At 40.8% G+C, this 23,707-nt stretch overlaps 1 protein-coding gene across 4 annotated transcripts in view; it reads right to left on the bottom strand.

Annotated features, from left to right (window-relative positions):
• Positions 1–270: 270 nt before the first annotated feature.
• LOC110973266 (galanin receptor type 1-like) overlaps positions 271–23,707 on the bottom strand; it is a 35,588-nt gene continuing 12,151 nt past the window's right edge. Inside the window, exons 1-2 of one of the 4 annotated variants that reach the window (XM_022223957.2) lie at positions 19,946–20,154; positions 271–4,911 (exon numbers count right to left, since the gene is read on the bottom strand). In XM_022223957.2, coding sequence (XP_022079649.2) covers positions 3,727–4,860 — 1,134 coding nt within the window. In that variant the 5' untranslated portion in view covers positions 4,861–4,911; positions 19,946–20,154 and the 3' untranslated portion in view covers positions 271–3,726. Of the gene's footprint in view, positions 4,912–7,023; positions 7,786–18,480; positions 18,628–19,945; positions 20,155–23,707 lie in introns of those variants that run through there. The other 3 variants (XM_087132995.1, XM_022223956.2, XR_015424341.1) reach the window with 3 other exon arrangements.

The following is a 23,707-nucleotide window of genomic DNA, read 5'->3' as shown; positions in this document are numbered from 1 at the left end:
GAGGAAAGGGGTAGAAAACGACTTCATGTTTTGGTCGTCTATGTGTATGGGAGGGTAGACATGGGGAAATCTTTTGATGAAGAGATAGCGGTACCGGTACAGATGAATGGCACGAGTAAATAGAATTTTCACTGGTCAGCCGGGAATAACATTTGTGTGTGAAAGCATGTAAACTTCAAGGCATTCGCAAACTTGGAGGCAGAACAATGGAATATATTTTTTTTCTCAGAAATACTCACGGGGAAGATCTACTGACCACGGGGTACCTAATTTCGTGGTATCCAAGGCTGCGGGAAAGAGTTTATTATGTCTCGCCAAGCTACTGCCCATAATCACAACAGCGAAAATGACATGCTGTATATTTAAACTTACAGTGCCTCAAACTTTCCGTGTTATTTAATACAGTCACAATATATTAACATATAATTGGCTGGAATATCTTTGTGCTGCTGATCGATGGAACTATGTAAAATATATTGAAGCCATATTTCCTGTAAGAAGTTGTACAATATAATTACATGCGCATGTTTGCACTAACGGTATTCCATGATAAGGAGCCTACACATTTACAAATATTGTGATATATCTCTTCAGGGTCTTGAAAAGCCCAGGGTGAATATAGGATTGAATATAAAAATCAGTTTTGGCCACGTGGTATTCTACATTAAACAGAACTCGGGGAAATGTTTAGCCAAAATTTGGACTTTTTCTTGGTTCTATTGGATGAAACGGCGTGATTGTCCTTGAACAGCCAACAAGGGCACTTAAAATACGGTACAATTTTATTTGCCTATTCTAACGACATGAGTGACACTTCGGTGGTTACGACCCCTTACGATATACATGTATAGGTTATATTGAGTGTTTATGTTCGTGCTGATCCGATGGACGCTTCATGTGAGTACTTCATTTACTAAACAATATTTACAATAGATTGATTGGTTGGGGGAAATACCAGAAAGCTGATGTGAATGCAAGAATTGACATCCTTTCTGAATGGCTACGTACGACGTGCAAAAATCAGCCAAGCTGGACGACACTCCACTCATAATTACACTGATGCGGTTGCAAGTTTGATTGCCTCTGGTTCTAGGAGGAGCAATCCATGGTTAGTTGAAGTATAAATACTTTATGTTGCATATCACATCAATTTTTTTTAAATATTAATTCCACAGGTTAGTTGAGAGGGTGTACCTGAACCTATTGATTAATAAGATCTCAGTAAATATATTAGGTCAAGTTACCAAAGCTTTATATACACACTTTGACTGTTCACTAAACGTTTCTAGACGTGCAATGTGCTTTCAAGATATGACTGACGAATTATGAAATATTATGTATGAATAATTAACAACACAGAAATTGCAATGGCAAGAATTCTTCAAATGAACACTATCATGGCCTACTCCACAAAATCGCTGCCGCCGCTGCGATAAAAGGAGTACTTGGCAAAGACGAAAACGCACCGTGCAGTTTTTGTTGGGAGTTTCGCAAAGAACGCAACGAATTCAGTGCTTCACGCTGAAACTCTTGTGAATGATGAACCGGGGTACGGGTTAATTGTCTTTATCAACAGACATTAATTACCGGGCGAACAATGAATGTTTCTAGTGAATTCTCCGATGCACTATTTGTAAAATGCCTGTGGAGGTATGTGCTGAGGTTATTAGAACGTTAATCTCAGTGCTACTTTATTTTTGAAGGACTCGTAGCGAGCCTTTGTATACCAATGCACAGCAACGTTGAAACTAATACTGGTTCTGGCTTAATGTAAAAACATTAATTCACATGATACGCTTTACTGTCAAGCAGGGATACAAAATGGGAAAAGAGAATGCCCATTACTTTGGACATGCTAGTATTTGTACAGTCTGTTTAGAGATCAGAATTACGTCATACCAATTAGTATAGCACACTTCACGACAACATCATTAACTAATCAATTATAATCCAACGTTGACGTGAGGTAGAGCACAAGGAAGAAAAACAAAGTAAATGTTTGAAAACCAGCTTCTCATGTCGATATTCGCGGAGAAATAAGTCATGTACCTACGCTACGTTTACTACTGCCCTTTTCCTTAAAAAAGTTACTCCATTCAATACGGAGCCACAGGCAAATATTTAATTTTTTTCTCTTGATTTCAAGTGAATGACAAAACGACAGCTGAATGTTGACAACTTGAACGTAGCTTATATATTAGGTTATCATATTGCAGAAACGTTGTCTCACTGTATGAGAGGTCTTTAGATATACGAACGGTCAAAAAATACAATCCCTTTCATATTTTTTAGCGAATTATGTTAAGACTGCTAAAGAGAGTTCTACTCCCAGCACTGTGTCATTCTTACGGACATCCACAAACTCAGCCACAAAATGGTTCTGCATTTTTTCATTACGGCCGCAATGTGTTGCACGTAAAAACTGTGGCACGAATCTCGGCATGCATAAACATCACACAACTCTCTGCTTTTAACCCCTCTCCCAAACGCAAATTCTGTGTCGATTCGTGGTAACGAAACAAAAGAGGCTAAATGTCCCGTAAAACATCTCATAATGTATAATTGATAAAACATGCTTTATAAAGACAACTTTACCCTGTTAAATGAATAGCCTTTTTTCACCAAAAATTAGAGTGCAGCTTCAATCAACCATGGCCTCTGGGATGCAAAATAGTTTTTAAAAACCAACAATGTGGAATATATGCATAACACTAATATTGCGGTAGTATTTTACAGAGATGTCAATGTTCTAGGTAATAAAAAAAGACTTCCAAATAAATTTCGTCGTCATAAGAGCAGTATTTTGTGTTCATTTTTTGTCATGTCAACTCTATCGCTTTAAGCTGTGAACTTGTTTCCTTTTGTCACACATATGGCATTCGCACACGGGATGAAGCATTTTTCACCTCATTATCGAACGCGTCTTCCCCTATATTCTTGTCATATCCAGTCCTCCACCACTAACTACTTGTGCAGATTCCCAATACAGAATAACCGCAAATCTTTAGACTCGACTTACTGAAAAGGATCTTGTCCTATTGTATCAAGGATATGTTGACATTTCAAATTGGTCGTTACTTTAATCAACGAGAACTCGATTAATCCTTTTACAGCTGCTCTGTTACAACTTGTCTTTCTACTTGCAATTCTGAAAGAAAAGAACTGTTTTTCATATCTATTTGAGCAGTTCAAGGTTTGCAAATATCTCTCATTTATATCCTTAACTCATCTCATTTTATTCATATCCTTTTTCACCTCACGTCCATTGCATAAAATCAGTCATTTTCTCCTCTTAAATTCCATTCATTCCATACTTCACCGTGTATCTTCTCTTTAACGTCAAATTTTCATCATCGTTGCAAATTCTTCTTTGCTGTCTCACACTGTTGCCATCTACACTTACAAACTCCTCTCAATCTGGTGTACAACTCTCTCTCGTTGGTGGTGTAAGGATAACGTAACCTACTCAGCTCGAAAGAATTGAGTTTTTTAATCCCTGTCATGAACTGCATTGGTTAATCTGTTAGTCTGGAGGTAGAGGTTTCCAACATTTTCCCGTTGTTAAAATATACTGGGCTAACGTAAAATTCTTGACACGATTTGCATTTGAAAGGTGATTGTAGTTTAACACAGTAATCTGTTTGCTAAATACTTTCCGACGCTTTGTTGGACGAACCTGTTACTGCGAGGTCACAATTCATTACTCGCATCCAATGAAATGCAATCTTAGATATCCTCTGCTTTAATATGTGTTCTGTTGGTACCCGACTCGCTGGTGTAAGAATGAAATGTAGTGACAGTCCTGCCGTTGTTGCGCATGCGCACCATGCGATATCCGCCAGTTTCATCTGCATCCTTTCCCCCGCAGGAGCAAAGACATCTGGCGATTGCCCGTCGATGGGTCGTGCTGATAAAATACAGGATCCAGGGATTGAAACAGGAGTTTGTGTACGCGAAGACGCGACTACAGCGGCGAAAGAACTGAAACGCGGCCATCTCTGAATCATTAAGCTCGTAAAGTGTTTTGAAGTGCACCTGGAAGTACAGACTGAAAGCGGTGACTGGAAACCAGAAAACGCCAAAGAAAACTGCCATGATAATCATGGCGATGGCTAGCCGTTTTCGAGCTTTGTAGTTGGTGCTGCTGCGACTATTGCTGTTCGTCTTGTGCGCCCCTTTTGTCAATATCACAGCGACTGACGTGTAACAAAATCCCATTACTAGAAGAGGCAATATGTACAACAAAGTTATTTGGACGCTGACGTACGCAATGGTTCCCGGCTCTCCAATATACATATCAGCACATATTTTGGGTGTATCTTCGTTACCTTCATACAAAAAACCAGCGGTTATCAGTACAGGTAAGCTTATGAGGAATGTCATTCCCCAAATAAAAATCATCGCGCCCAGGACTCGCCGACTGGTCCTCATCGAACGCATCTCCAAGCCATGTACTATGGCACAGTACCGCTCCACACTCAACGTCATCATAGAAAGAACAGTCACCCCCTTGCCAAATACGGGAAAGAAGTTGACAAACTTACACATCCCTACGGTGTCGTACTGTGGTACAACACCCAGTTCCATTTGGATGATGATTGGTAGGGTAGAGACTATGAACAGCAAGTCACCAATAGTCAAGTTGATCATGAGTATATTGGGCATGGTTCGTAGATGTGGGAACCGGATGACAAGAAAAACCAGACTACCATTTCCTATGACACCAAAGACGCAGAAGATGCAGAAAATGGCGATGAAAAGGTGTTTGTTTGGTACCAATCCCCCAATGTCTGGTTCGAGAGTGGAGTTAGCAAACTCTCCTGACATATTTCCATCCATGCTGGTGGGGCTCTCGCTCATCTTTTACCCGCAAGATGATTTATTCTGCTTGAAGTTCAACCAACCGATCCTCTGCCGGGGAAAAAATGAAAAATACTTTAGGCAAGACTCACAAGACAAAACGACAGAACAATCGCCATATTGTGAAATTGTTTCATTCAATAAATGCAATATACTTTTGGAAATACTGAAAATGAAAACAAAAAAGTACAAAATTACCAACTAAAATCAAAATTTCGTTGTGTAATGATATCCTTCTGTGTTTATAGCAAATTTAAGGACATTTACACAAAATTATTTTGACCTTAATTTTCACCCGATCCGACTACCGATACGATAATTTATTACCATCACAGTTTGAGAATGGCTATTTTGCTGCATAGGCCTCACTTATAAGAAGCGGTAGGTAGTCGGATAAGGTGTAATTTTACAACAAGTTCAACTTTGAATTCGTGAATGTATGCTTTCCGTTAATGAACTTTTTATAAAGGTCCAAGATTCAAAGAAAGTGATAGGTTCGACCAGAAAAATAAAAATCATCGTAGAATTAAAATGAAGATCTCACAATTAAAAATACAAAACGAAACCTTCGAGCGAAAATCCCCGATATAATGTCTCGTTGATCATTTTTGTCACTTTATCTACATTAATAAGTGTATATTTATGGGTTTTTAGCATGTAATTTCATGCTTCTGGTAAAGCCTGGTTTCCATAAGGTCGTAACAAACGCCGACGCCACACAAGGCGTCAAGACGTAGCCGGTCAAGGAAGAGACGCTGCGTGACTTTTTTCCACGAAAACTGTAAACAAAATGGCATCCGAAACCCGGCAATTTTCGCATCAAAAGCCTTTGCTAGCCGGCAATACCACCTCTTGAAGCCAAGCTGACACTCCAGTGTGATACATCAAAATGAGTGGAACTAAGCGAGAAGGACATCCTTGAATGCCCTTCATGCGAGCGTGCGTGTTTGTATAGGCTTTCTCTGGCGACTCAACGCAGACAGTCGGTAAAGTTGAACCCGATCCAACGTTCTCAACTGCGTCGATGTTTGCGCTGGTCACTATAAAGTGTTTCCATATCATTGCGTAAAGTCGGGGACTGATCAGCGATGCCCTCTGCATCTCTTGATGTCAACATGGTAAGACCCATGGGACATCAGTGGACTCCACTGGATGGGTCTAAGAAGTAATAAATGAACAATTGCTAACGATTTTAATCAACAAGCATTTCATACTGGAAAGGCTAAAACAGTTTCTCTAGATCAGGATTAGAGAAAACCTTTGCTCCTATGCAGTGTTTTAGTTGAGTACATTAAGAGTCCATGACAAGTTATCCAGTCTTAAGCCAATTAAGTTACAAGCTATTCAAATAAATGATTCCTTTGTAATTGTTCACCGTTATTTATGACTTGTCTTGGAGAGGAGCTGCAACGGGATTGATAACGAAAATGATCACATCTGCTCTTTTTACAAGTACATGTAACTACGAGCCCCATGGCAAGAACTGACGAACAAAGAGGTTTTCATGCTCCTTCACTCAAAGACAATGAATACACAATTTCAACTTTGCCAAGATGTATCACAAGTCCTTCCTCACAGGATAGCCTCGCAGGCACTACAACATGATTGAAAGGGCTTTTACGACCGTACAAATAGTTGAATTGGTACTTGAATTCAGATCAGTTTAAATAGCCATTTCAACCAAACAAATGCTTACAATCTTATTTGCCTGAACTAACATTCGTAGAGCGAAGTAGCCATATTACAACTGAAATGACCCATTTGCAACATTGAAATGGTTACGAAGCCCGCTTTTAATTTTTGTTTTCCGTGCCTTCTTATTCACTACAGTGGTTTCCTTTTGAATGGTGTGAATGACACACTGAACTTCACGCTCAGAAAAAAACTACAAACCAAACCAGGCACAAAAACGTGGGGTTCGGTATTTAATACCTGTATCTCTACCAAAAGAAACTTGGAAAGAAAATATCCTGCCTTATCCGAACGGAATTTCCTTCTTTCCACCTTTCCAGTACGTTTCCTTTTGATCATGTACTAAGGTATCAAGATTAAAGCCAAGCACGGTTTAAGTTATCGTTACTAGTTGAAATCATTGGATCGTTTCTAATTTAAGAGCAAATAATGACGAATTTCAAAAGAGACCCCGTGTCAGGTCTGGTCTTATGGATGTCACAAGAGTGGTTGCAATATTACGAAATCGTCCTTATGCTGAGGTTATTGTCACCTTAGGCCAAGCCGCAAAAGTTAAGGCGGCAAGAAACTGGCGCCAAAATACGCATGCGTGGTCTCATAGGGTATCTATAGGAGCTTCTCTGTGGTCAAGATCCAACAAACAGCAAAAGTATAGCCCGCAGAATGAAACTCTGAGCTCAAATCGTGTGTGCACAAGATAACCAACGCCCTAAATAAAGTAACTTGTGTCAGAATCACTTGGCTGCGGCTGGAACATACACACGACTCCATACAGGTAGAGGCTGTAGCCACAATCATTTACTCTTGTGTGCTAATGACCTACCGTCGGGTACTGTACCAATATTCAAATGCCAGCTTTATTTTACTCAGTAATCAACGTCATCGTGTAGGCTCATTTTCGTGTTAACATCCCTTATGGTGCTTGGTTTATTCACCTTTGAATTAGACTTTTATACCTTGACGGGTTAATATGTCCTTCCAGGACAAAATATGTTTTCTTAAGTTGAAATCTTACCCATATAATATTTCACTATTTTATTTATTTATTAACTTATTTAATTTATTTTTTCTATATGTTTATATATTAGTCAATAGTATTGGAAGGGGCGGCTCTCAGACTCACGTTTATTAACTTAGCCTTTTCTCTTCCTGGCATTTGCTGCTGGTTTATCCCAGATCCCTTGTCCTTGGAATTTTTACACGTGTTGTATCTTGTTCTGTGTACTGTTTTTCCTGAATGCCAAATAAATAATAATAATACCACTATATCAGACAGAGGACTGAGGAGACGCCATTCCCAACGCGCGATGAAGACATTGGATGAAGAAGCATTTCCGTTTGCTTAATTTCATTGGTAGCTGTTGCAGTCTTATAAGCTGGCATACTGCGAAATATTTTCTTCCGAAAGACAGTCGATAGTCGTATCTTGATGCGTGCACTTGCAGTCAAAATACCGAAGTGGTCATTTTTGGTCGTTGGATTAACTTATAAGGTTTTTTTTTCTGTAGTTTGATTTTCCTTGTCTGTTCGTGACGAATGCACGTAGAACACAGCGTCAGCATGATGAGCGGGTAAATATTTGCAAGAGTTGACCACGCGCCGTGGAGCAGTCAGACGGACAACAGGGTCTTGCAGTTCCGGAGTCTTCAATGAGAGGCATATCTCGAACTACGAGGCCCACAGTTTCGGGCTCCTATTCCCTGCCCAAGCTTTTCAGGGCTGTTGATTGCGATCTATGGACCTATGCTATTGCCGCTCCGTCCATTTGGCTGGTTTCGACTTCGTTACACGCAAATCTACGTTGTGACTGTACCTACTTCCCATAAAGTCGTTTGTGATTTAAAACCCAGGTAAGTAAATTTGGCGCAGCCTCAGTCTTTTGCACATAAACAAAACAGAAGGAATCATTGGGCATACTTCGCTCCCCCCACCACCAAAATATGACATGCAAACAAAGGTTGGGCATGTTGCCCTTCAACTGAATCAATATCTGTGGTTCGAGTACTAATTAGCCTTCTGAAATGAATATATGTAAGACTTAAAATACGAAACGAAAATACTTGAATGGCAATTGGTCTACTGCGGCTGGCCATTTCCTGCTCAGAAAAACAAATGTTTGCTTGTCTCGTTCACATCGAGGAATAACAGTCAGACAAAGAATGATGAATCTGTTCTGAAATCGAGCATTTCGACCAAAATTCTGAGGTAGCAATTTGTTGCCGTGGAAGAGCTGGTCAATCAGGTCCGGAAACCCAAGACTAATGTGTTGACTCTTGCGGTGAGAAATCCTAACAGAGGCGATTTCCGGGCATTGAGTTCGGTAAAACTCAGGTTATTTGTTGTTTGCCCTGACTTGATACTGACGGTGCCCAGGAAACAAATTCTAACTAAACAGAGCACTGATAAACGATTTCATGAGAAGCACTGAATTGCTAAAACTGCTCCGAGAATGTCAAACACTGAACAACGTACAACTGAATTGATATTCTTTCTTCTTAAAAAATCCGAGTAGCTCCAGCAAAAATTTCACATCAATTACTTATCTGAAGATTAGTTTTTAAACTTTGATTCATCACAACAGTTGGCTGTTTATCATGCACTTCGCTTAGCACGTGGCCCGTTAATGTTTTGAAAAAGCCCTATTTAATTTTAACGGCAGCATGAAGGCAGGGCAATTAGCGACTCTCACACACAATGAGTGTATGTTTGCAGCATAGAAGGCAATAAATAAAAAGCGACAAGTTTATGGCGACCAGCACCGCTGAGGCGATCAGCAGCAATTTAATACACCTTTTTTTGTTCTGCACTGCCCACCCCTTCTTAAGATGATGAGGCTGTCTTAATACTCGGAACTGCAATCCTTCCAGGGACAGCAACCGACAAAATAATATCTCGTGGAAAGAGCCGTCCAGTGTAATTGAGAGTCAAACATCTCGTGCAGAGATGGGCCTCTTTACGAGCAATATCCTCGTTTTGTTCAACGCCAGCGTCGGTGCATCGGCAGTCTCTTACCGAGTACCAGACAAGGATAGAATTCCGCCCCGCATTCGCTATTGACAAGAAAAAAAGTCAGAGCGTGGGCTTTCTGGTCAAGTCTTTGAGCGGTGACTGTAGCCTAATGATGGATATAACTTGAAAACAAAAGGGCCAAAGAAGACAGCCTAACAGCAGAATTCCAACATCTTGGAGTATAGTTTGAGCGGCTTAAAGGGCGTTAGGCCCTATGATTATTTGTTATTGAGGATGCAGTACATAGTCTTTTTAGGTTCTACTTCCATCAGTGATCTTTGGGAACTTAGTCGAGGATCAAGTTCTTGAAGGTGGCCTCTGTAGTATTATTCCAGTTCCCCTCACAATTAATGTACCTCCGTGTAGTGAGACCACAGCAAGCACTTCTCAAATCGCTGCCATCTGAACAATACACTCAGCCCTCCTTACAGCCCTAAATTAACTTTACATTAATTTGACATCCTTGCTTGAAACCTCTAGGAACTTAGGAATACATGTAACTACAAATACACGAACAAGTCTATGAACAAGTTCAAAAGAGAAGAGGATGTGCGTTGGCTTTGAAAGTGGCGGGATCAATTTAGACCCTATTCACGTTAAATAGACACGCCTGTAATTGTGCCTACCAATGTATCCAAGGCCAACTATCCCAAAAGCTTTAGTGTGGTAGAGGTTGATAATACGTATGTATCATTGCGTTGTTACTGTTAACATTGTCGTGTACCGGAAAGGCAATCAGTTGGACACCTGAAAACACCTGGGCTCTAATATACCACTCGTATGTTAATTTCCTGTGGTACTGAACTGCCCTCGTGCTATTGTAATGATCTTTCTCTATGAAATACATGTAATGCAACTGCATCCAAGTCACTTATTTCTTCTGCTTAGTGAATCACAATCTTATTATAGAACCAGCAGTCATACTTGCAAAGGTTGGACTCGTTATGGATACAGTTTTGATTAGTTCTCTCCTAAAATCTGAACAGCCGTGGGCATTGTCTGGGGCGGCCCAGGCACATTGTGCACACGCTTTGCCGACTAGGAAAAAAATCCGACACACAATGGGACCATATCTGATCGGAAAGACACGGCCCTCCCGTTATTAATTTTTTTAACGACTCCATTAGTTGTCAGAAGGAATTTTCGATAGCAACGAAGGAGGGGTGGGAGAACCGAATTGCATGTAGGCCTACTTGAGTACCTTTCAAGATTACAAAACGATGCGGACTTTGGACCATGGACATTCAAGCCTTTTTGCGCTTCTTGTAGTTGTCTGTCAAGAGTTGTTTTCTTTAAGTTAATTTTTTATGGAACTAGAAAAAACGTATTTTTCCATATTTATGTGGTAGAACGACGTGTTATGAAAGAGTTCAGGAGCTGAAATTAATCACCGATCAGCAAATATGTTCCAACAAGTTTCATTTTCATTAACACAAAAATGCCAAGCTGTTAGTTTGTGTTCGCAATTTCAATTTTATAAAAATGAAGTTTCCTTTCCTCAGGCAATTATGAAAAATCTGGCTGTCGGGGCGTTCTTACTAAGCCCTGAAAGCGTGTTATTTATGTTGAAGTGAAAAACTCAGATTTCTAGAAGATGCAATTTTAAATACGTAAATACATTTTAAATTAATCGACATCTTACGACTTTGGTGTTTTGTTGAAATACGTAATGCCCGTGTCTGATCAGAAATAATTATTAACTCTTCTTTGGAAAGTACTTGGGAAAATGCTTTGCATTCTCTAGACCATTTATTGCAAGGAATCGAGGGTATCTCCACTGCTTTTTCTAGCAAAACTTAAATAAACAACATCGGTAAACTACATAACAAGTCGTTAGCTGTATTGCTGTGGCCCTTCAGTCTCAGAATACTTGAGTCAGTCGAGCCTTCCCTCTTCAGCAGCATCTTTAGCCAATACTCCTTCCATTTCCGATGATCATTTCCCCATGGTAGACAGTTCTGGTGGACGGCTCAATTTCCCCCTAATTACCAATGACGGGAATATGGTCCTTACGGACTGATATCACCTGTCTACTCTTGAGGGCTCTCGAGGGGAGAGCAAAGAAAAGTAATATCGATTAGGAGGAGTCTTTCACTAAATGCGGGGTACGAAAACATAAAATAATGAAAGGTAGAGGAGGAAGTGCTGCCTTCAGGAGGGTATGTGCCGTGTTTTCGCAGGGGAATTGAGTCGTCTTGACTTGCCATAACGAATCCTCAAGACTAGCATCCAGCAGGGGACCTGACCGCACAAAAACATTTTATGGTAATAAACACAAGCGGGGCTGGGGACCAAGGACTAATTAGACAGCCAGTCTCCAGAGGGCGTGTACCCATGGAAACAACGCATCGGCCGAAGAGGCAGAGGTCTGGTGCGAAATTTACTCAGGATTTCATTTTTTAGGTTAGAAATAAATAGTGAGCAGATACTGCAGGATAATTTTGGATATAGGCCGTCCAACCACTTTCGGCACGGTGGCAGCTTTCTGATGGCGTACAAAAATATAATGGTGGATTTTCTTAAAGAAATTTAAGACAGTATGCTTCCTGCCCAGACGACGGTAAAAATACTAACCGCCTACATCTTGAGCAAGTGCTTCCTAAAGAATGATGAAATTTTGCTTGCATTAACAACTTAGGAATTGTCAAGGATGGCTCTTGATACCTTTTAAACCATTTTTCCACCAAGTGCATACAGGTACACGTTTTGAAGTCACGCAGCACATGGACCAATATCATTCAATTTATTAAGCAGTAAAAAGGGCTTAGCCAATTTCTGTGCTAGGCATCGGCCAACTGAAAACCAGTCACGAGTGACAGACATCGACGGAATCTTTGGCTGTTTTTTTTCATTCAGCAAAACACTTCTTTGCCCAAGTTTCTGTCCTTGGCGGTGGTGACTGCTCCATGTATCAAATCTTGTTGAATAACAGGTAATGGCATCTGTTTGGAAGGAGTCCTGAACCGTCAGAGGTAATACATTTTCGTTAAGTGAGCAGATAAGTTCCTGCTGTTTCTGACAACTTCTTTCATTTCTCCAAACGACTTGTGGGGCTATTTTTACGCATTGCCTGGCAAAAGCATGCAGTGTTTAACCAATCGAGGGCAGGTACGTGTAATGAAACGGGGCACTTTAATAAAACAGGTTCAGGAATTTTCATTGTACCTTTCGACCATGTAAGCGATCTTCAGGCCCAATTTCCCGTTGCTGGTATGAGATTTCTCTTCTGCGGATGCCATGAGAATCAATTGCCTTTTAAGCAATTTGCATTTGAATGAATTGGGGAGACGGCTATCTTTCCTTGCTCAGTATGGTGGGCCATGTTTGCATTTATCATATCAATACCCAAGGGGAGTAACTGACCGGGTAAGTTTTTTGAACCTCAACTGAAAGACACGTCCCTATGGGCAACCTGCAAGATTGCGATGGATTTGCCTCCTCTTGCCTTGCGCATGTAGTAAAAGCGTAACCTACTGGCTCCACCGAGGTTACCAATGGTAACTGATACTGAGCCAAAGATGGACAAAACAATCCATCGTAGACCTGATGCCCCGCCACGTAAGACTTTATTTGCAAAATTCCTCCCTGGAGATTTCCAATTAAGAAAGCATATTTATGATAGTGTAAAACTTTGTAGCATCAGTTCAGTCCTTCAGCGTTGAAGAAAACACACTGGCGCACCGGAATAGGAAAAAGAATTCAGCTAGGTAACGAAAATTATTTTAATTGGAAATGATGTCAGTTGACGTTGGTATAATATGGACAGGTCAAACAGTTTGGAGGGAATAGAAATATCTTGAGAATGAAATCGAGTTCAGGTTCACGACCGACCAGAAAAATATTACCTTTCCAAGAAAAAATCTTTAGAGCTTAAATTATCTCGCATTGAGAATAATGGATTTTCTTCTTAATGAAATCTACAGCAATCGTCATTATGGTCGTTATCTTTCCATTAGGGAAAAAACTGACGACAGATCTACTTGGAAAGCAAAAACAGGTAATTGCAGTTAATGTGACTGTCCACCTACGCTAATGGTGGTGGACAAGCTGGCGTAACGTTTCGGAATATCATGACGGCATATGATCAACTTTAAAGCAACTTTAAGGAGAAACCACTGTTGTAAATTTCATCGCACAGGGGAAGCGAAACTCACGTGGGTTCCACACAACGAGTTTTGGTACTCTACGACAATTGTAATGCAACAGCTGACAAAAATAATTTAATTTTCACTAGAATGTGTGAATGGGCCTAAATTACGATTTACTGTACAACAGAATGAGGATAACTTTAAATCACAGTTATTGACAAATTAAAAAGGCGATTGATTTCAGCTTCCACAATCGGTATTAACCCCCTTTCAGTTATGCCAAACAAAAACACATCAATGAAAGAATTGGCGCTGTGTTTCAAATTTTGCTCATAATTTTGGACAACACGATTTAAATTCCTAGCCACTGGAGGTTTGTAGCAAGATATTGCTATGAACATGCATTAACACTGTTACTGATTGTGATTGAAAAGATTTAAGGACGGTTTATGGGCCCTAATGGGGTAAGGTGGCGGCAGGAAAAGCGTGTTACAGTAGAAAACAAGATTAAACTCGGGGATGTCTGAACAAAAAATTGCCAAAATAAGAGAATTCAAGAAGGTCAGTGTAAAAGAAGACAACTATTTCGAGAAAACTACTGAAATTACTGACAAAAGTTGATAAGTAATTTACTTAACAACAAATTAAGAAATCCTTTGAGGGAGAGGATTTAACTACTAGAGCTAATCCACTTCCATCCAATGGACCTTTTCCATGATATATGCAAATTAAACAGGCGTATGCGCGCTATTACCATTGGTTGCAAGCGCAGCCGTCAACACTGTCAGCACTGTAGGAGACCTGCTGTAACCATAACCTCGCGCCTTGAAGGTCAATAAAACTTTGTATCAATATTACAGCCTTTGTCTGATACATCAGCAGGCTTTTCTCGAAACTAAGTGAAGTTTTCAGTGTCCTGAGGATGGAAAGTAACAATTTCTTGTCTTTAAGTTTGGCACTCATGTCAAACTAAAAGAGTATAGAAACGGCGTGTATGATGAGCTCATAGTTGCGCGCACATGGGGATTTGTATTGTCACGTCGTAGCTTTTAGCAACTTTATCGGCCAGTGGAAGTAATGCCATTACATTGTAATACAAAGGGAGATAGATGTGTGGGGCATGGCATATGGGAACGGCCATGGATAGTCAGAAGAGCAAGCCAGTGGTCGATAGCCGAATCCATAGTCCAATTCCATGCCACCGAGACGAAACGATAAAAACCACTCAAAATCAGTTATATCTGACGAGGGGGAGGAGACGGCCGAAAATCTGTACAAGTAAGTTTCAACAGGGAGACATGGCTTCAAGAAAACTACGTACATATCAGGAGAATCCTTGTACAAGGTCAAGAACATCATAAAGTGTGTTAAAAATCAATATTGTTCTCACGAAACACTGACGTCAGCTGCCGTCACAAAACATCACGTCAAAAATTAAAGCAATCAATAACGGAGTGGTGATTATTTCAACGACAAGACAGCGAGTTCGTGTATTTAGGCACCATCATGTCTTGCAAGTTGGAACCTCCCCATAAAAAATCAAAAATGGCAAACGAGACTCTAAGGTAATATTAATATGACATCGATGGAATAATAGAAAAGTGCAGGTACTGGTTAATTTGCTGAGAGACAATTTAGAGCAGTAATGAATTTTCATGTCGACGAGGAAGCCCATTCAATGGAATATAAAAAGATGGTTGAGGAGCTAGACTTAAGACGGCCGATTTATTGTGATTAGGTTGTTTTCTCAGAGTTCATAATGAATTACACTCTGCGTAAACGCTCATGTAACCTGTCTCTCATGTGTAATTACAGGTTTATGAGATTTTTCAGCATTAGAACCGATGTCTAGTGTGTCCTTGAGAAGGCTAAAAAATAGCACTAATTTATGTGGAAATTACAAAGTTGATGTGGGATTTTCTGGTAAACGACTCCAGAAATAGTACCCTGACACGACTCCAACTCCGGTTAAGCCCAGCATTCAGAACAAAACGAGGTATGGAATCGCCGAAAAGGTTGCTTATTGGACTTTATTCGGAAAAATATGCCCTTCAGACAGTATGAACATTTTTACCCACTGCAATTTACAACCAGCTTCATATTTTTCGGGTCATTTTGTTTGTTTCTTTGTTTGCGCTTTGTGAGGTCCGTGTGAAAGCAAACAAAAAGTAGCAACAACGGAGTTTTAAAAAGTGAATTTGACAAATCCTACAAAATATAGTGGAATGACTGTCAAAACATTCCCTACAAGAGGGGCGGACGAAAGAGATAACCGATAGACTGCCTCCCAGGGCGGTACCATTTGCCAAATTACACCTGTTGGCTTGCTGTGAGCGGAGGACTCCAATTGTCCGTCCTTCGAAATGTGTCTTGGTCATTTGTGGTGTGTGGGCGGCGCTGATCATACGAGACGATTTCAGAGCAACTGAGAAGAATCCCGTCTCAGGCATCCTCAACACATGTTTTACATGCTAAATCTATTTTGCTCATTATCCAGAGTAATAAACGACTTAAAGTCTACATGGCGACACTTGCTTGAGAAATTAAAGAACGTGTACTTCCCTGTTTAACCTTTCCGACTGCTAATTCAACTCGTCTTTAGTAATTTTGCTTAGTTTCATGCACGAGGGAAGAATTTGAATTTGTTTTCAGAGAAGAGAATATGAAGGGTAAGATCTTGCAGGCCAATGTGCCATAAATCAAATCCTTTCAAGTTCTGTGTTTAATAGGTGACCATGTGACATCAGCGGTATTTTGACTTTTGGCGGTGAAGTCATGCGCAAAGTGACAATGCAACTCCACATATGGCTGACACTGTAATTGATCACGGGAGGGAATCACTGTGCAGGGAGCTATTGACGATGTGAATGAAATGTAGTAAGTGGTGCAAATATTATTGGGTTGGGGAGTGGGTTAGCGTAGCGGTTCTTTCCAATGAGGCCCTGGTTCGAGTCCCTGCTTGGCCCAGGCTTTAAGTGCATTTGGTTTCCAGTCCATACTCGCTCTAGCAGGTTTCCTCCGGATATCCGGTTTCCTCCTGCTTCTAAAACTGGACCTTCTTCATAACTCCGTAATGTGATGCTGATTCATAAAGCATATGAATAAACGTGCAGTTATTGGCGCAAATAGCCTGAGATGCTGAAAGCGCCATTAAAACAAAACAACAACAACAACAAATATTATTGGAGACGAACCAATTTCAGCCGAAAAAACGTAACGACTCAACACGTTAGGAACGTCACGTCATGTCAAAGAGAAATTCAGAAAGCATGCAAAAATACTATTGAAAATACATTCTATTAGCTGAATGTCTATTTTCTTTCAGTTTCTTGGCCAACAAACAAGATCATGTAACTGGGCTAATAGGTGCCAGAATTTCTACCAGATATTCATTCAAATGGGCAGTTAGATGCTGCAGGAGAGTCAGGCGTGAAGCCACCCCCAACTCCCAACCCAGTTTGGATCCAAAAAATAAAGCAAAATAATAAAAAAAAATAACAATTAAGGTTCTAGTAAAAAAGATGACGTCATACTCTGTTTATACAAGGGTAAGTGCATCAGTAACACTGTAATGTGTTTTCTCTTGGTTGCTGCCCGTCTGCACCGATTGGAAAATTTGACAGACCTGCTCCCAACAAACTTTCTGAATCCACCCCTGAGACGGTGTGATAAGAACTGGCTACCGTTTCCCTCTTCCGTGCTAGCGTGAGCAATCTGGATCAACTTCCATATCGTGCTTGGGGTCCTTGATTACCATACCGTATTTGTATCGACCAGGAATTAGTACAGGGGACTCCGGCCTTACCTCTCGGATAGTCTGCTTCAGACACTCTGACTACGATCCCACGCTCCGAATCGATAATATTAGGACCAGGCTATGAGAGATCCCATTTACAAATCGCGCACTAGGCGTCTAGAAACATAAATGGGGAGAAATTGAAAGGGGGCACGTGAAATTAACTTTTAAGCGTTCGTTTCTAGAAAGCCCAAGATCACTGAAACGAGGTGACATTTGATATTTTTAATGTGAGGAAACGTGGATGAGACATGTGCCAACCTTCAATCTTGACGATGCAAGTTACTTCTTTTGGATTATAAAACGTGAAGATTGAATCGGCCATTCAAGCATATGCCCTGTAGCGCCCTCATCTTTGTACAGACCCACTGGTGTCTATCACTGATAATTGCCTGAGCTATGAATCTGGAATAGGGAACTATCTCGTCAGAGCACGATTTCGATTAATGTCTGGACATGGAGGGCTTGATGTGTGTCAGCTCATCTCAGCCAATCTCCTCTCTTCCTGTGAGTCGTCAACACTTCCTTTGGTTGAAACATGTTAATGCCTGGCGAATGTTTGCAGAATGTCCCCCCTTGGTTATAGCAACAACTTTTGCCTAAAACCAGACACGCCTGGGGGGGGGGGGGGTCGGGGTCAAACAAAGAAAATAATGAAAACGAGAACCAGAACATTATAGTACTAATAAAAAAGATGATACCTTACTTATGTATGAAGGTAAACGCACCCGTATTGCAATGTAGTACCTAAATGTATCCGCCAGTTCGCAACAATGCGACACAAACAATGTGACGGGCCTGAACCAACCCTGAAACACTGAAAAGTGTACATTTTGCTGCATCAGTATTGAATTGGGTGTCATTTCGCATAAGTATTATTAGTGTTCTAATGTACTTGCAGCAAGGTTTTTGTTAAGCCAGTGAATTGCTACAATGGTTTGAACTCACAACCAGCAATGTTGGCTGGTAAAACAGGACCTAGTGCGAATGGTAAGCTTCATCATATAGGCAGCATCATGTTTAACCACCACTAACCTGACAATTTTGACGGACATACTTTGCCTCACAACCGTACAGCAACAGGTTGTTGGGCCTATAGGTGCATTATGGAATATGTTGCATGAATTATCACAGTATACACGACACAAACTGGCCAGGCCCTATTGAACACCAGTTGAAAAACACGGAACTTTGAAAAATGACTCGTAGCATTGGATGAACCCTTTATACAAGTCATGAAGGTTTCTAACGTCACGTACACCTATTTGGAAAAGTATCAAAAAGCTATTGTCCTATTACTCATGCAAGCATAACGAGCGTTAAAGGCGGAAGTACGATGATCCTTCAAAAATAACAGGACTGAATACTTCAATCAGGTTTCTGCACATATTTTTTCAGAGAATTCAGATATTATTGTTATTTGTAAGTACGGCAATTGTTATTCTCAGTAACTAAGCCCAACGTATTGTAAAATATAAATCTACCAAAGCGAAATGTAAAACATGGAATTTAAGAAATGCGTATGCCTATCCCAGTGGATGTGGCACGAACTGCTTTGTAGTAACAAATTGACACTCTTTAATTGATAAACGATTGAAAAGTTACTTTGGGTGGCGATTTGAGCCGCTTAAAATGACACCCTTTCTGCCTAGTAAGCCAAACATATGTAAAAAACGCAACTTTCAATAACCAAAGAGGGGGGCAGCGTCTGGAAAGGCAACGCTACTGTTATTTTTAAGTTTTAGTTACCTAAAACGGGAAAAGTGAACAAAAAATTGATTTGAAAACACCCCCCCGTTAACGAATACATGTTCAAATATAAAAAAAACCTACTTAACAACTCTGACATAGCAAGTACAAACAAGTGGCCAACATTTCCAAAAGAGTCTCGCAAGGGTCGAAAAAATGCATTTGACAGGTTTGAGCCAACACGAAACGAAGAATCACTTTTTGCCATACAACCCCCTTCCAAAAAGTATCATTTGGCAAATGATGGGAATAGGAGGGAGAAGGCAAAAAGGAATTTTTGAAATGAAATTTGAATTGCAACGTGAGGAAACTTGGATGAGCACGTAAAGGCCGATACCGTCCATGCATTTTCAGACCAACAATGCAACAAAGGTTGGAAAGGCGATTCAAAGCCTACAGTGTGACGCACTCATTTTCACATGGTTTGAACTATTGCTTTCTGTTGCTTTAAAGGGACAAACTACCACACGCGTGCAGAACCTGACATGCTGCCACTTCATGCTGTAATTGATTGGGAATGAGGAACTCTATTGGCAGAATACGGTATCGACTAATAAGCCAACAAGAAGAATATTAAGTCTGGCAACTTGAATCAACCAACAATCTTTCCTCCAGTACACGTAGGCCGCAGACTGCTTTATTACGTGTATCAAACCGACTACGTGTGAAAACCGTTGCTTTAACCAATGGACTCGACTTGCCGGCATTGCTAACATTATATACATAAAATGATACGAATCGGTTTAGATACCTTGACGAAGAACAGAAAATATTGAGATCACTCCTCCCGCACAGGTACTGTCTTGGCTCGTTGAAAAGAAGTTGAATAAAAGATTTCAATACAACAGTCACGAAAAGAAGAAATAATCGCATACAAATGGTGGAGTCAAAGAGAAAACGTCGCTGTACTTCTCCCTGCTTTCCTATTTTCATGCGCACAAACGCAGTGAACTTAAAACGCATTCTTAAAATGAACTGAACCGTTTACACACAGATATGGAGAGGTCCGCCGTGATCAAAGCCAGCCACCGCAAGGTACTGGACCAAGGACTCCTCTTCAGAAAATTGTCAGAAGCTCTTCTCCCACAATGCATGCACAAAATAGGCTTAGTACGAACGGCGTAGCGAGAAGGCCTTGAAAATAAAGATATTCGGGTACCTAAACAATGGACCAAAACGACAACAGTAAATACCAGTCGTTATTCTCAGCAATGGTGGGACGCCACTTTCTGTGTCGGAAATTGAAAGAATATCATTCTGGTTAACCATGCCATACAAGTGGCTGTAATTTGTATACCAGGCGCGAAATGGGACAGAGGGGTACCCCCCCGCAAGTCCAATCCATATACACACTCCTGCCTGTTGTCACTTAACACATCCCCCCTCGACGCTGAAAAGAATTCTTGAGACACCAGTATAACAACGACTAACACAAAGGCGGGGGGGGGGGATTCTCTCTGTCCCGTAGTTTGCTTCATGTGGTAATTTGACTGCAGATTTATATTTTCCCCGTCAAGTTGAACCTAATAATAAAACGTGAGACTTGAGTGACAAGGAAACGACGAAAGTGAGTCTCAAAAAGGAAATGTCAGCGGGGCGCAACGTTTCATATCTACAATTTGTGGTGAAAAGTCTACATACAACAACGACATGTTTCAATCTCGTTTCGAGTACTTGGGTAGTTAATGGAATTTAGATTTATGATATTCTGCATTAGTCAATTCAAAATTCCTTATAATTCAGTACAGCATTAGTGTGTGAATTGATAAATCGTGTAGACAAACAGAGCGTAGACAGTAATAAGGAAAAGAGGTTAACCTACTGAAATGCGGATGACTACCGTGGTGGTAGTTTCACTAAATATGTAATTGTGAGCCAGAGTGCGTTAGTAAAGCAGTCAAGTGCCCAATTTTCACTTAAAATGGTCAGTATAAGGTAAAAAACGTGTGTTTCAAAACAATCTGGAGAAGTACGCAAGAATAATAGTGACAACACCACCATAACCATCAATACTACACAAACACATCCCTCTCAGAACGATGTGACAATACCAATGGTATACGCAGTGGAAATAAATTTAAAGATATGGACCATTGAGAAAGAATTCTTGCGGGAACTTTAGAATGCTGAAGTTTTCTGATTTCCTAACTTATTAGGTTGTCAAGTGCATGCGGCAGGGGGATTAGTTCCTCCAAGTTTATTTTGGCCTTGATGGATCCCAGCCAATATTTACAAGACGACCGACGAGTGGAAGAGGTCGGCTCTAGATCTTCTTTCTCTCTAGGGCCGAGACGGCGAGGACTTGTCGGCTGGGGCAGGTGTATTGGGGCTATAGTCCTGAGACCCAATCTTCGATTCCATCTTGAGAATAAGGAGATCAGGGGTGAAGCCCTGTACAGATGAGGCTAACGAGAGGCCAGTTGTTGTATAGGTTTAATGAAGTGGATGCTGTTTTCATCCGGAGGTGAGATGTCTATCTTTAGTTGGCTACGTGCTCAGACTACATTATTACCGTGCTTCCGGCAAACTTCAGACGCGTTTCTCGAAAAAAAAAAAAAAAACACTTCTCTTTCAGGCTACACAGTTAGCACTGGTCCCTCGTGTTACACAACGCATAGTCTATGAATGCACTTTATTACCCCGTTGCAACAATGTGGGTTTAAAAATTCAGCCACCTCTATCGCACTTCAGCTTCTTAGAAATCCTTCCTTTATGATTTTTGGACACCCGTTCTTTATACTAGACACACTAGCTGTGCTTGAAGTGGCACTACAATTCATTCTTTTTTTTTCTCACCACAAAAAAAAAAAAAAATCACTTGGAACCACCGAATATTGCAGAAGCATAGGCACTGAATAGCAATGCCTATACCGTGGAACACGGTAGTTGCAAGTGCAGTCATTTGCAAAGGTTTAGGACCACCCATACAAAATGCATTAATCTGAAGAAAACCAAACTTAAACCAATCAATCATGGCAATTTATGTTTATTTTCAATGTGTAACCTTGGTATCTTGGTTAAAAAGCTATTTGACTACATTTTCATGATTTGAATTGTTAACAATCTAATATTTATTGTGCCTTCCTTTATGTCTGATTAGTTAGACTGGCGTTTCTTACCCGTCCTACCTTATAGACTAAATGTCATAATAGACCTGCCCTTGCAAAAATGTCATTCAAACGGGTATACAGCACTACATACTGATGCACCACCGTAAAATTAAGCAATCATTCAATGAGACACTGTAATACACAAATACCAATAAAATTCTACGTGGTCTTAAACTTTTGCAAATGACTATATTGTTCTTCCGCAGTTTGTAATTTCTTCTCATGTTTGAGCCTAGTTCTTGAACCGTTTTTCGATGCCTCAAGTTTTTGAGAGGTACATCACGCTGGTGTTACTAGACATACGACACACCAGCCCTTGTATTCCGCGAAATTTACTGCATTGCTACTGAAACATGACGAGGACTGCATGCGTGCAGAGATAACACGCAGAAATGTTGAATTCCAAATCCACGTCTTAATGTGACCGACTACAACCCGTAAGTTCGTGGAGACACGCCTTTGAGACGACAACGTCATTTGTTTGAAGCTGATGTCTTGATCGACTGCCTAATGAGACGTGTCTTGTGTACCTACATGTTGCAACCTCTCTCGGTAGAGACAACTTGAACACGTTCAACACATCAGCAGATGACGGACGCGGGGCCCATCTCGCCTTCAACACCCCTCATTTATTCTCCGGGATGTAAGACATCAGGGAAAGAGCAAATCTCAGCGGGGGAGAACAGCAAAGAAGCGGAGGCATTTCGTGGCATGACACTGCCGATCACTTTGATATTTATACTGCAAGTGGAAAAAGTTTGCGGTGAAGGGGCTGGGTCAACGAACAGGGACAGTAATTAAAACGGCCCATCACTACTTGGAGCAAGCAGACGGGACTTGACGTGAGGAACAGATGTGCTCATCAGACACGGTAGGAAGCTGGTGCTGGCCTGGTCGACAGAATAGTATGAAGGCCAGGGGTGAAAATCATCATGGTACCTCGATGGATTGGCCTACATTTTGATCGACTGGCCAAGGAGATGAAACCAAGGAATATATTATTTTCTTAGTCGAAAGTTCTGATGTTATCAATCCTGCGGTAGGCTTATACTGTTGTCAATTTAGCCAAATGTCACATGCCAAGTGCAAATTCAACCAGCTCAAGCTTCAAGTCAAACATGGATCAATTCAGACAAGTCCGTGTTAAAGCCTCCTCGTGTTGGCCTGGCAAGAAATGCAAGGTTCTGGAGCACTCCACACGAGAGACCAATGGGTCAAGACCCAGATTTGCACCAGTATTGCCCAGCGTCAGTCAGGCCAAATGCCATGTGCTAATGAAGTGACACGTAGTAAACTAGCAGAATCTCGGAGTCAAACTTCGGGGCAGTTCAGACACATCCAGCTCAAAGCCTCCTCTCGATAACCTGAAACAAAATACCAGGTTCTTGGAGCGCTCCACGCGA

Source organism: Acanthaster planci, linkage group LG02, assembly GCF_054643075.1.
Source record: "Acanthaster planci isolate LZ-2023a linkage group LG02, COTS_SCS, whole genome shotgun sequence".
Classification (NCBI taxonomy): Eukaryota; Metazoa; Echinodermata; class Asteroidea; order Valvatida; family Acanthasteridae; genus Acanthaster; species Acanthaster planci.
The sequence above is the reverse complement of the archived record's forward strand: the minus strand, read 5'-3'. Positions and strand labels throughout refer to the sequence as shown.